The following is a 13,203-nucleotide window of genomic DNA, read 5'->3' on the forward strand; positions in this document are numbered from 1 at the left end:
GAAAACATTACAAACACACACAGCACAGCAGCATGAGAAATAGAAAACATTACAAACACACAGCACAGCAGCAAGAGAAATAGAAAACATTACAAACACACAGCACAGCAGCAAGAGAAATAGAAAACATTACAAACACACAGCACAGCAGCATGAGAAATAGAAAACATTACAAACACACACAGCACAGCAGCATGAGAAATAGAAAACATTACAAACACACACAGCACAGCAGCATGAGAAATAGAAAACATTACAAACACACAGCACAGCAGCATGAGAAATAGAAAACATTACAAACACACACAGCACAGCAGCATGAGAAATAGAAAACATTACAAACACACACAGCACAGCAGCATGAGAAATAGAAAACATTACAAACACACACAGCACAGCAGCATGAGAAATAGAAAACATTACAAACACACACAGCACAGCAGCATGAGAAATAGAAAACATTACAAACACACACAGCACAGCAGCATGAGAAATAGAAAACATTACAAACACACACAGCACAGCAGCATGAGAAATAGAAAACATTACAAAACACACAGCACAGCAGCATGAGAAATAGAAAACATTACAAACACACACAGCACAGCAGCATGAGAAATAGAAAACATTACAAACACACACAGCACAGCAGCATGAGAAATAGAAAACATTACAAACACACAGCACAGCAGCATGAGAAATAGAAAACATTACAAACACACACAGCACAGCAGCATGAGAAATAGAAAACATTACAAACACACACAGCACAGCAGCATGAGAAATAGAAAACATTACAAACACACACAGCACAGCAGCATGAGAAATAGAAAACATTACAAACACACAGCACAGCAGCATGAGAAATAGAAAACATTACAAACACACAGCACAGCAGCATGAGAAATAGAAAACATTACAAACACACACAGCACAGCAGCATGAGAAATAGAAAACATTACAAACACACAGCACAGCAGCATGAGAAATAGAAAACATTACAAACACACAGCACAGCAGCATGAGAAATAGAAAACATTACAAACACACAGCACAGCAGCATGAGAAATAGAAAACATTACAAACACACACAGCACAGCAGCATGAGAAATAGAAAACATTACAAAACACACAGCACAGCAGCATGAGAAATAGAAAACATTACAAACACACAGCACAGCAGCATGAGAAATAGAAAACATTACAAACACACAGCACAGCAGCATGAGAAATAGAAAACATTACAAAACACACAGCACAGCAGCATGAGAAATAGAAAACATTACAAACACACAGCACAGCAGCATGAGAAATAGAAAACATTACAAACACACAGCACAGCAGCATGAGAAATAGAAAACATTACAAACACACACAGCACAGCAGCATGAGAAATAGAAAACATTACAAACACACAGCACAGCAGCATGAGAAATAGAGAACATTACAAACACACAGCACAGCAGCATGAGAAATAGAAAACATTACAAACACACACAGCACAGCAGCATGAGAAATAGAGAACATTACAAACACAGCACAGCAGCATGAGAAATAGAGAACATTACAAAAACAACACCTCATCCACCAACAGCATGGTCATCATCCATGTGCACTGGACAGTGAAGCTGCAGCCTGCTCTACTATTCCAAACTAGGTCCCTGAGCTGTGCCACTGCAAAGTGTTTCTCTTCATCTGTTTTGATGAATGAAATGTATGATCAATTCTGCACTTGCAATTCACTACTTCTTAATATTTTATTGTGCATGTTTGTTTCAACTAGTCTATTTGATTTGTATTATTTTCTTATAAGATAGCTTTCAAATTGAGGATACATTATTGCTGTGTTAGCTTAGACCACAAGAGAGCCAGGACCTCCCTGAAGAAGCTTTGACCACGAGAGAGAGAGAGAGAGAGAGAGAGAGAGAGAGAGAGAGAGAGAGAGAGAGAGAGCCAGGACCTCCCTAAAGAAGCTTTTATTTACAGAATACTAATATAGAAATGAATGTACATCCATAGAGATATTAAGTATTAATACCTGTATAATTAAAAACAACCCCTTCTTTCCATTCTCATAAGAGCAGCCCTGAAGCAGTGCCGTTATTGCTCTAGCACAGTAACACTTCATGCTATGAAGAGCCAGGCACCCAGTGTGAGTATTAAAAACGACGAGGCTTGAGTGTGAGAGGTCACTGGCCTCGCTCTGGAAAAAAGACACGTGGGAGCCAAAAATAAAAGCACTTCTTGTAGAGCAGACAGCTGTGAGAGCAGAGAGCTTACTGTAAGTCTTTCAGCAGGGCATGGTGTCTTCTGTGCAGTGTGAGCTGAGCTGACACATTCTTATTGACCACAGAGGGAGAGTCGAGAGTGCTTCATGTTTACATCACGAGTTCCAGCACAGCTCTCAACGATGCAGTGCTAATCAAGTGGGAAGGAGATGTTCTGTCCTTGCTGCTGTAACTGGACTCGGGCAATGGGAATCATCTACAGTGCCAGCAGTGTGTTATTTCTGGTAAAGCACAGAGAAGACTGGACTGTGGAAAACTGTTGCAAGAGGACAAACGGAATCTGGTTTTCGTGTGAAGCTAAACCAGATTGCTGGAGTGCTGCTGTAATTCAGCTGGATGCTTTACCATGCAAGCGTGTTACCAGTAAAGGATGGATGGCCTCTTTCACGACCGCTGATTAGCACTAACTCTGGACTGCCTCACCTGAGGTCTGTGACTCCCAGCTGGTAATAAATGGTGTGGGATCTGCATGTACATCACTTTGCTCATTTTACAGAAGCTATGCCAGCATGGGATTATTTTCAAGGAATCACACATTTTAATTCAGGCAGATGCCACCAGTCTTTCAATGCAAACCAGGGATGGAAACAAGACTGACGTTGCATAGCAGTTTGATCCATGCCATGTTTTACAAGGAGCTTAATAAGACACACCCGAGCTTGTTGCCTATACACTGGGGCTAATCAAGCTTGTGTTAAAACCTGGAATGGGTGAAATTGCTATGCAGTAGGAGTCTTATTTCCACCCTTGTAAACGGTGTTCCATTTGCCTGTGATCCAGACACTGTGTGTTGTATAACATGGAGTGATAATCTCCTGCTTGCAGCTGTTCATGGTAGAGGCAATGGGACAGGCTGGAAGAAGATCCTGTCCTTTGCTTTTAAGAGCTCTGATTTTGCCGCTAGGAGAAGCTGTTAACTCAGGTATCCCTTCATAGCGTGTGGTGGAGTAAAAGGATTAACACTGTTTATATTTATATTGTGTAAAAAAAAAAAAAAAAAAATTTTAATAAAAACACAGGTGTCATTTACACCATATTCCAAGACAGAAAAATACAAATAAAAAGTTTTCAGGTTACAAAACAAGTAACACACTCCTCAGAAGGTCCATGTGCAGGGAGACAGGTCAGTGTGTGTGGTACAGATTTCACTGTGGACCAAGGTGTTCTGGAAGGAGGCAGGGAGCCAGACCCTGCCAGGCTAGGACATGCTCAGTGTGCTTATCTACCTCCTGTTGGGGAGAATCTTTGTAAGTGACAGGACCTGAATGTGTTAAATAAAGCGTTTTCCATTGAGCTTCCTGTTCTTTGCGCGTCTCTTATGCCCCTAGTGGTAGTCTTGTATACATGCTCTATTTTTATATTTACTTTAAAGAAATCGAATATAAATCAAGCTATATATACAGACAGTGAACAGGAAAATCAGCTGAAAAGACATTCTGTTTAACCATAATTCATTTAAATTAATTATACCCAAATGTAAGCACTCGTTTAAAAAATAAAGTCCTTTACTGTTTGTTTACAGAGACATATCCATTGGTTGAGAATAATTGCCTGTTTTGGAATGTTTACTGGGCGTAAATAAAAGGTTAATAACCTTTTTGTTTACAACATTTCCAGGATAAAGCAGATGCATTCCATTGGATGGCTGGAAACCCTAAAATCAGAAGCTTATATATACTGTGTGCTGGAATTCGATTGATGATGAATTGCCCAGGTTTAGGGCCCTGCCCACACCTGACACCCCAGAGATCTGATGGAAAAATGATTGATAGAGAAACTGCCCCCTCCACGTTTGAACCCAAAGTCACTCCACTGATACAGCTGCCTGTCCAAACTGCAACCTGTTACTGTCATGATGGTCGAGTTGTGTTGAGTTGGGGGGGAAATGTCTATTATATGATAATAGTGTTTTTTATGTATGACTCCTCCCATGTGTATGATGCATATGTTGGCAAGTATGGGAACGGATGCACCTTCCTAACCAATATAAAAATGCCAGCATACAGCATACAGCTGGTTTAACATAAATCGATTAGCACTGATGTTATTTCAGGCAAGGTGGTCCAAGATTAATATTAATCTGGGTTTGTGAAACCAGCTGATACTGTTCCTAATACAGTAGCTACTCTGAAGAAGGCACAGACCTTAGAGCACTGCATGTAACAAGACCATTAACTGAGGAGGCAGCCTCCCTGCACTTGGAATCCTTTTCCTGTATTCATGTATTTTGGAGTGCTGGCTTTCCCTGCATTCCATCAGTAGAACGTTTCAAGGTGAAAGCTCCGTGCATTGCAACTGGCCTGTCCTGATTACACAGTACTTCCTTAGCCAACCTCCCTGCTGTAAACTCTGCTCAATGGCTGTATTGTTATCTCCAGGTTATCAATGTCAGTGTTAAGATGCAGGATGGAGGGCTGTGGAGAGATCTCATCTCTTCACTAAAAAAATGCAAAACAAGATCATCACGGGATAAGGATAAGCCAGTTTTCTACAACAACAAAAAATAGTCACCCTGCACCCAGTTCTCACTCTCTTTTCTCTGCTTGTGCAGTCGAGTTTCGAGGTACTGTCACTGCTAAAGGACACAGGCTCCTTGCTGAATGTATTCTGCATCCGAAACTGCAACCATGGGTGAGTGCAATCAGAGCTGGGAATAAGTTGCAAAGCAGTTTCACCCATTCCAGGTGTTAATACAACTTAATACAAGCTCAGGTGTGTCTTATTAAGCTCATAGTGAAACCAGGAATGGATACAACTGCTATCCCTGCCAATTCACAGAAAGGGAATTTGTGTACAGAGATCTGTGGCTTCTCTAAAGATAAATCACTGGAAATATACTATTCCTGATCCTTGGAGAGTGAAGACACCCCAGGTGCACTGGAAGCACCAGGTAGTTGTGTTCTTGGGTTCTTGAGTTGTAAACTGAAGGGCTCAGACCAGACTACACACCCTGCTCCCAGTCTGGAGGGCTCAGACTAGACTGCACACCCTGCTCCCAGTCTGGTGGAATCAGACCAGACTGCACACCCTGCTCCCAGTCTGGAGGGCTCAGACCAGACTGCACACCCTGCTCCCAGTCTGGAGGAATCAGACCAGACTGCACACCCTGCTCCCAGTCTGGAGGAATCAGACCAGACTGCACACCCTGCTCCCAGTCTGGAGGAATCAGACCAGACTGCACACCCTGCTCCCAGTCTGGAGGAATCAGACCAGACTGCACACCCTGCTCCCAGTCTGGAGGAATCAGACCAGACTGCACACCCTGCTCCCAGTCTGGAGGAATCAGACCAGACTGCACACCCTGCTCCCAGTCTGGAGGAATCAGACCAGACTGCACACCCTGCTCCCAGTCTGGAGGAATCAGACCAGACTGCACACCCTGCTCCCAGTCTGGAGGAATCAGACCAGACTGCACACCCTGCTCCCAGTCTGGAGGAATCAGACCAGACTGCACACCCTGCTCCCAGTCTGGAGGAATCAGACCAGACTGCACACCCTGCTCCCAGTCTGGAGGAATCAGACCAGACTGCACACCCTGCTCCCAGTCTGGAGGAATCAGACCAGACTGCACACCCTGCTCCCAGTCTGGAGGACTCAGACCAGACTGCACACCCTGCTCCCAGTCGGGAGGACTCAGACCAGACTGCACACCCTGCTCCCAGTCTGGAGGAATCAGACCAGACTGCACACTCTGCTCCCAGTCTGGAGGAATCAGACCAGACTGCACACCCTGCTCCCAGTCTGGAGGAATCAGACCAGACTGCATACCCTGCTCCCAGTCGGGAGGACTCAGACCAGACTGCACACTCTGCTCCCAGTCTGGAGGAATCAGAGCAGACTGCACACTCTGCTCCCAGTCTGGAGGAATCAGACCAGACTGCATACCCTGCTCCCAGTCTGGAGGAATCAGACCAGACTGCATACCCTGCTCCCAGTCTGGAGGAATCAGACCAGACTGCACACTCTGCTCCCAGTCTGGAGGAATCAGACCAGACTGCACACCCTGCTCCCAGTCTGGAGGAATCAGACCAGACTGCACACCCTGCTCCCAGTCTGGAGGAATCAGACCAGACTGCACACCCTGCTCCCAGTCTGGAGGAATCAGACCAGACTGCACACCCTGCTCCCAGTCGGGAGGAATCAGACCAGACTGCACACTCTGCTCCCAGTCTGGAGGAATCAGACCAGACTGCACACCCTGCTCCCAGTCTGGAGGAATCAGACCAGACTGCACACCCTGCTCCCAGTCTGGAGGAATCAGACCAGACTGCACACCCTGCTCCCAGTCTGGAGGAATCAGACCAGACTGCACACCCTGCTCCCAGTCTGGAGGAATCAGACCAGACTGCACACCCTGCTCCCAGTCTGGAGGAATCAGACCAGACTGCACACCCTGCTCCCAGTCTGGAGGAATCAGACCAGACTGCACACTCTGCTCCCAGTCTGGAGGAATCAGACCAGACTGCACACCCTGCTCCCAGTCTGGAGGAATCAGACCAGACTGCACACCCTGCTCCCAGTCTGGAGGAATCAGACCAGACTGCACACCCTGCTCCCAGTCTGGAGGAATCAGACCAGACTGCATACCTGCTCCCAGTCTGGAGGAATCAGACCAGACTGCACACCCTGCTCCCAGTCTGGAGGAATCAGACCAGACTGCACACCCTGCTCCCAGTCTGGAGGAATCAGACCAGACTGCACACCCTGCTCCCAGTCTGGAGGAATCAGACCAGACTGCACACCCTGCTCCCAGTCTGGAGGAATCAGACCAGACTGCACACCCTGCTCCCAGTCTGGAGGAATCAGACCAGACTGCACACCCTGCTCCCAGTCTGGAGGAATCAGACCAGACTGCACACCCTGCTCCCAGTCTGGAGGAATCAGACCAGACTGCACACCCTGCTCCCAGTCTGGAGGAATCAGACCAGACTGCACACCCTGCTCCCAGTCTGGAGGAATCAGACCAGACTGCACACCCTGCTCCCAGTCTGGAGGAATCAGACCAGACTGCACATTTTTGAACTGGTGGCAGTGCAAAGTTGAAGAGGCTAGCAAATATCAAATAACAGTGAATACACAGAACTGCAAAAAAGAAAAGTGGCGAAATGAGTAACTAGCAGAGCAATATCCCGAAACAATGTCATGAACGCGCGAAGCCGTTTTAAGGGAGAAACAGGCTTTTCAAATGAACCGAAGCCTTTTGTGCAGAAAGAATACATCGCCATGATAATAATGCAAAACCTAAAGGGTTAAAAGACAATAATAAAAATGATATTGTTTTAAAATGATCAATTTATAACCAGAACATTTATTTAAGAAAATTGTATTTCAGTGTTCAGATTATTTTTTACATCTGACAAGGAATACATGTTAAAATTAAAAGGTAAACATATTCCTGTTACTTTTCTTTAAAAAAGTGCAATCTATGTTTATTTTTAGTGTGCTGTTATCTTAATTCTTTTTACCGTTACACCACACTAAACTGCCATTTCAAACCCACCAAACCAGCGCGTAGGCAAACTGCGGAACCAAGCCCGCCAGCACAAAGAAATGATCCACTTTCATGATAGCTGTAACCTTGAGGTTCTGAAGGAAACAAAACCAAAGTGAATTAATATGTTTGCCTCATAATTTCAAAGAGTCATCAATATAAAAGCCATGAAGGTGCTGCCCAGCAAGGTATTTGTTTTTTACCTGTTGCAGCAGCACTATGGAGTGTGCTGCACCCCTGGTTGAAGCAGTAAGTTGCATGTAAAGCTTTACTAGAAGCACTGCTGTTAGTATAGCTACAGGCATGCAGTATACTATATGTTAATATGTACAGCTGACCCTGTCTCTCACTGTATTGCAGCGCTGTTTCTTTGGGAGGGCAAGAAGATGAAAAGAATAGTCAGGTAGTTAATGCTGTCTTCGTTTACTATAGGATCTTGGTCAGCTGAGTGAGACAGCAACATAATATGCAGTCTTAGTTAAATCTGGCATCATGGCTGGCTGAGAGTGGCTTCATGATTTATAATTCTAAGTGTACAAAACAATCTCCAGATGGTCTAAGAACTGCAGCAATCCTGCAGACAAAGTTGTAAAGATAAGGTTCCCTGGCCACACCTTGTGCTGCTCTTGTAAAACGTGCTTTGAGAATGGAATGCAAAGCTGCTTGGATTCTCTGTTTGTGCTATCAAAGTTCTGCATTGTCATCAAATACAAACACAAATCAACACTTGGGAGACATCCAGCACAGTGAAAGACTTGCTTCTTCATTTCCGAGTACTGAACTTCTTTGCAGATGTAATAACCCCAGACTTCAGGGAAACTGCTTTTTTAAGCTTCACTGACCTGACTCCCTCACAAACTGTGCAGCCAGGTGGGCAGGCTGATTGGACACGAAGAAGGTGTGTTACTTGGAAGAAGAGGCGTCTGTCTCAGTCATCAGCCAATCAGATCAAACGGGAGTCTAGAAATTGGGAGTTATTGCAACAGGAAAGCCAGTCCCTCCTGCTGTGAATCGGATTGTCCTGTCTACACTAACAGCAGCAGATCTGTCCTGTCTACAGTGCAGCAGCAGGTCTGTCCTGTCTACACCAACAGCAGCAGGTCTGTCCTGTCTACAGTGCAGCAGCAGGTCTGTCCTGTCTACAGTGCAGCAGCAGTAGGTCTGTCCTGTCTACAGTGCAGCAGCAGTAGGTCTGTCCTGTCTACAGTGCAGCAGCAGTAGGTCTGTCCTGTCTACACCAACAGCAGCAGGTCTGTCCTGTCTACAGCGCAGCAGCAGGGCTCGTGAGGGGATGTCAGCACTGCGCTCCACAGGTAAGAGGTGGGATGGTTTACTAGTTGTTGCGATGCTTCTCCTTGGTGTACCTCAGTTACAATTCCAAGCTGTACGCTTTCTGGTTTTGTATTAAATAAAAATCTTATTTAGGTCTCTTCTTCCAAGTTTGAAACGCATGTCTTTAAAACTCTTTTCAAAGGGGGTCTAAAATGTGTTGCTTTCACTTTGAATGACTTTTCAAGAATTATTTTTATAAGCGAATGCAAAAACGTCAATTGATTGCGATTTAAATCCATCTGATTTACTTGCTCGTGTTATTATGGTCTGCTGACATAGTCCAGACTATTTAGCAAGAGCACAAGCAATTTGCATAATCAATTTTGTACAGATTTCAGCACTTTGCAGTACAGAGCTTAGCGTAATGTTTTAGCAGGGTTGTAACTGTTACTGATAGACCAGAAAGCCACCAGAAAAGCAGATCATGCTGCCTTCAAGATCATGCTGTGTGGCACACTGGTAACATCTTGGACCAACAATATGAATAGAGTATTTCCAATAGGTACAGTCTCCTCATTCATCTCAAACTCTTCTGATTCTATAGGGTCACTTTCCAGGAGGAATACTTCAATGGTATGAAACTAGCAAGAGTCAGGTTAGTTAGAGTAAAGCCATTGTTTATTGTTCTGAGGAGCTGCTTTCTACCACAAAAAGGGTTTTATTTGGGTAGAAAAACATTAACAAAAAAATAAAGAAAAAAAGCTACTTACTTTACTGACAGTGAATTATTTCCAATCCCTTATGGCTTCATTCTGCATTTCACTGGATTTCAAATCTTTCTTTTAGGAAGCAGGACTAGCCTATAAACTGGGAGACACCTTGAGTTATCCATCAGCTGAGACCCTCTAGAACTAATAAGACCCCGTGTGATGTCCACTTAACCCACACCTGAAGACACGTAGCAGATCCCAGACAGACGCTGAGGCTGCAGGTGAGAAACCACAAGAGGGCAGACATCCAGGAGACTCCAAGAAGGTGCTTATCAAGGTCCATCATAACGGGGCGAGGGCAGACGACGCGTGGAGAGCTTCTAGAGAAGCATGTCTGTGGTGAATGACACCAGGCTGGAGTCCCTGCTGGCCTCACTGCTCCAGGAGTACCTGAACAGGACAGCATCGGAGGTCACAGCGAATCCACAGGACGAGAGCATGGGGACCGTGTACATCCTGCTCATGATGGGCTTATTCGGCTTCTTCACCTTCATCATCATGCTCAGGTACATCCGCTCCAAGAAGCTGGAGCACTCCCACGACCCCTTCAACCTGTACATCGCCAACAACTGGACCGCGGGCAACTCCGCCTTGACCCACATCAACACCAGCATCTCCAACACCAGCAACAGCGGCTGGGTCATCTCCAACCACATGGTGACAGGAGGGGCCAGCCGGCACATCCCTGGGTGACCAGCAGGGAGAAGGGTGTGTGTGTGTCTCTGGACACTGAGAAGCAACCTTGATTTGCTGCTTCAAAGCACATACAGAGCAGCTGATTTTGTACCACTATGTGTGTGTCTGTGTGTGTTTGTCTCTGTATCTGTGTTTGCATTTCTATGTGTGTGCGTGCATCTGTGTGTTTGTGAAGAGAGTGGAACACAAAACAGGACGATAACTAATTTCCTCTAATAAAGAAAGACCACTACAGCGGTTGGAATCCCATCACACTCAAAACATTAAATGGCCTGTTTTCTAAAATGTGCAGTTGTATTTTACTTTCACACAGGTTGGTGGAAATCACATTTTGATGTAATGGCCTTCAAGCCATCTCTACAGATTAGAAATGTGAAGGCACGGCTTATCTTCTGAAGTCACAGCAGACTCTTCTATTACAAGTTCTATTGGTTAGGACTCTATGGGCAGGATTTTCAAAAGCAGTGTTATGATATCGAGCTGGTATAGTAACGAAAGCTCATCAGTAACAAGTGATCCTCGAGCAGGTTCGGAAGCATTTAAACTAGAAAGGAAGGGGGGAGAAATCAACAAAAAAACAGAAGGGAGACCGCATCAAAACAAGAACAACAACTCAGGTAAGACAACCATTAAATGTATTTATCTAAATGCTAGAAGTATCAGAAACAAAATTCTAGAACTTGAAGCTACTGCACTAACAGGTAACTATGATGTGATAGGTGTTACAGAAACGTGGTTATCTGAGAGTGATGGGGACGAATATAATATTTGTGGGTATACACTGTATAGGAAAGACAGGCAGGACAGACGAGGAGGAGGGGTAGCGCTATACATAAGAAACAGTCTTGAAGCCCAGGTGTTAAACCTGGACAAAGAAAATAAAATCGAATCAATATGGGTCAGAATAACAGACAAAAATTCAAAAGGCATAATAATAGGAGCATGCTATAGACCGCCAGATTCAGACGGTGAGCACAATAATCTGTTATACAATGACATTAGAAATGTGTGTAGCAAAGGAGAAGCCATACTAATGGGGGATTTCAACTTCCCCCAAATAAAATGGGAAAACCCGGTGGGTAGCGCGAAGGATGAAATAGAAATGGTGGAAATGACAAATGACTGCTTCCTAACACAATTTGTCAAGGCACCCACTAGAGGGGAGGCATGCCTTGATTTAGTCTTTTCAAATAACGAAGATAGAATAACTAAAACAGAGGTCAGAGAACCACTGGCAAACTCAGACCACAACATGGTCTCATTTGAAGTGTTTTTTAAATCCCCAAAAGTAAAGACTAAAGCTAAGGTTTACAATTTTAGAAAAGCAAACTATGAAGGCATGAAACAGAGACTAACAGAAGTAGATTGGAGTAAAATAGAGAAAACACCCACAGAAGAAGGATGGTTGTTCTTCAAAAATGTAGTACTAGAGGCGCAAAACAATTATATCCCTAAAGTAGACAAATCTAAATGTAAAACTAAAATTGCCAAAATGGTTTAATAGATCAATTAAAAAAAATATTCAGCGAAAAAAGGCACTTTACAGAGCATTAAAAAAGGACCAAAAAGAAAGTACACAGAAAGAGTACACAGAACTGCAAATGCAAGTCAAAAAGGAAGTTAGAAAGGCCAAGAGAGAAATAGAAATGAACATTGCTAAGGGAGCTAAAACCAATTCCAAAATGTTTTTCCAATATTACAACAGCAAGAGAACATTCAAAGAGGAGATTAAATGTTTAAGAGATACAAATGGCAAAATCGTAGAGGAAGAAAAAAAAATAGCAAATATGTTAAATGATTACTTTTCACAAGTTTTTACAAAGGAAGATACTGACAACATGCCCCACATGTCATCCAGTTCCTATCCAGTTTTAAATAACTTTAGCATAACTGAGGCAGAAGTGTTAAAGGGACTAGGAGCTCTTAAAATAAACAAATCCCCTGGGCCGGATGAGATCCTCCCAGTAGTACTCAAAGAAATGAAAGAAGTAATTTACAAACCGCTAACCAAGATCATGCAGCAGTCTCTTGACACAGGGGTGGTACCGACAGACTGGAAAATTGCAAACGTAATACCGATCCACAAAAAGGGAAACAAAACTGAACCAGGTAACTACAGACCAGTAAGCCTGACTTCTATTATATGCAAACTTATGGAAACTATAATAAGATCCAAAATGGAAAATTACCTATATGGTAACAGGGTACTGGGAGACAGTCAACATGGTTTTAGGAAAGGGAGATCGTGCCTAACTAACTTGCTTGATTTTTTTGAGGATGCAACATCGATAATGGATAATTGCAAAGCATATGACATGGTTTATTTAGATTTCCAGAAAGCTTTTGACAAAGTCCCGCACAAAAGATTAATTCTCAAACTGAACGCAGCTGGGATTCAAGGAAACACATGTACATGGATTAGGGAGTGGTTAACATGTAGAAAACAGAAAGTACTGATTAGAGGAAAAACCTCAGAATGGAGTGTGGTAACCAGCGGTGTACCACAGGGATCAGTATTAGGTCCTCTGCTATTCCTAATCTACATTAATGATTTAGATTCTGGTATAGTAAGCAAACTTGTTAAATTTGCAGACGACACAAAAGTAGGAGGAGTGGCAAACACTGTTGCAGCAGCAAAGGTCATTCAAAATGATCTAGACAAGATTCAGAACTGGGCAGACACATG

General features: G+C 43.9%; 1 protein-coding gene across 4 annotated transcripts; it reads left to right on the forward strand.

The window, feature by feature from the left end:
• The first annotated feature begins 2,280 nt into the window (after positions 1–2,280).
• Positions 2,281–11,028, forward strand: LOC121320996 (potassium voltage-gated channel subfamily E member 1-like). 4 transcript variants are annotated; one of them, XM_041259881.1, is made up of 3 exons: positions 7,655–9,092; positions 9,656–9,706; positions 9,898–11,028. In XM_041259881.1, the coding sequence occupies exon 3, from the start codon at positions 10,152–10,154 to the stop codon at positions 10,512–10,514; it is 363 nt and encodes a 120-aa protein (XP_041115815.1). In that variant the 5' UTR covers positions 7,655–9,092; positions 9,656–9,706; positions 9,898–10,151; the 3' UTR covers positions 10,515–11,028. The 4 variants fall into 4 exon arrangements, with proteins under 4 accessions (XP_041115814.1, XP_041115816.1, XP_041115815.1 ...); XM_041259880.1 differs by lacking the exons at positions 7,655–9,092; positions 9,656–9,706 and adding an exon at positions 2,281–2,734; XM_041259882.1 differs by lacking the exons at positions 7,655–9,092; positions 9,656–9,706 and adding an exon at positions 2,281–2,716.
• The last annotated feature ends 2,175 nt before the right edge of the window (positions 11,029–13,203 follow it).

Source organism: Polyodon spathula, chromosome 9 (genome assembly GCF_017654505.1).
Source record: "Polyodon spathula isolate WHYD16114869_AA chromosome 9, ASM1765450v1, whole genome shotgun sequence".
Lineage (NCBI taxonomy): Eukaryota > Metazoa > Chordata > Actinopteri > Acipenseriformes > Polyodontidae > Polyodon > Polyodon spathula.

What these genes read in the sequence shown, in the direction of transcription:
- LOC121320996 (XM_041259880.1), top strand. Translation starts at nt 10,152, where the DNA reads ATGTCTGTGGTGAATGACACCAGGCTGGAGTCCCTGCTGGCCTCACTG.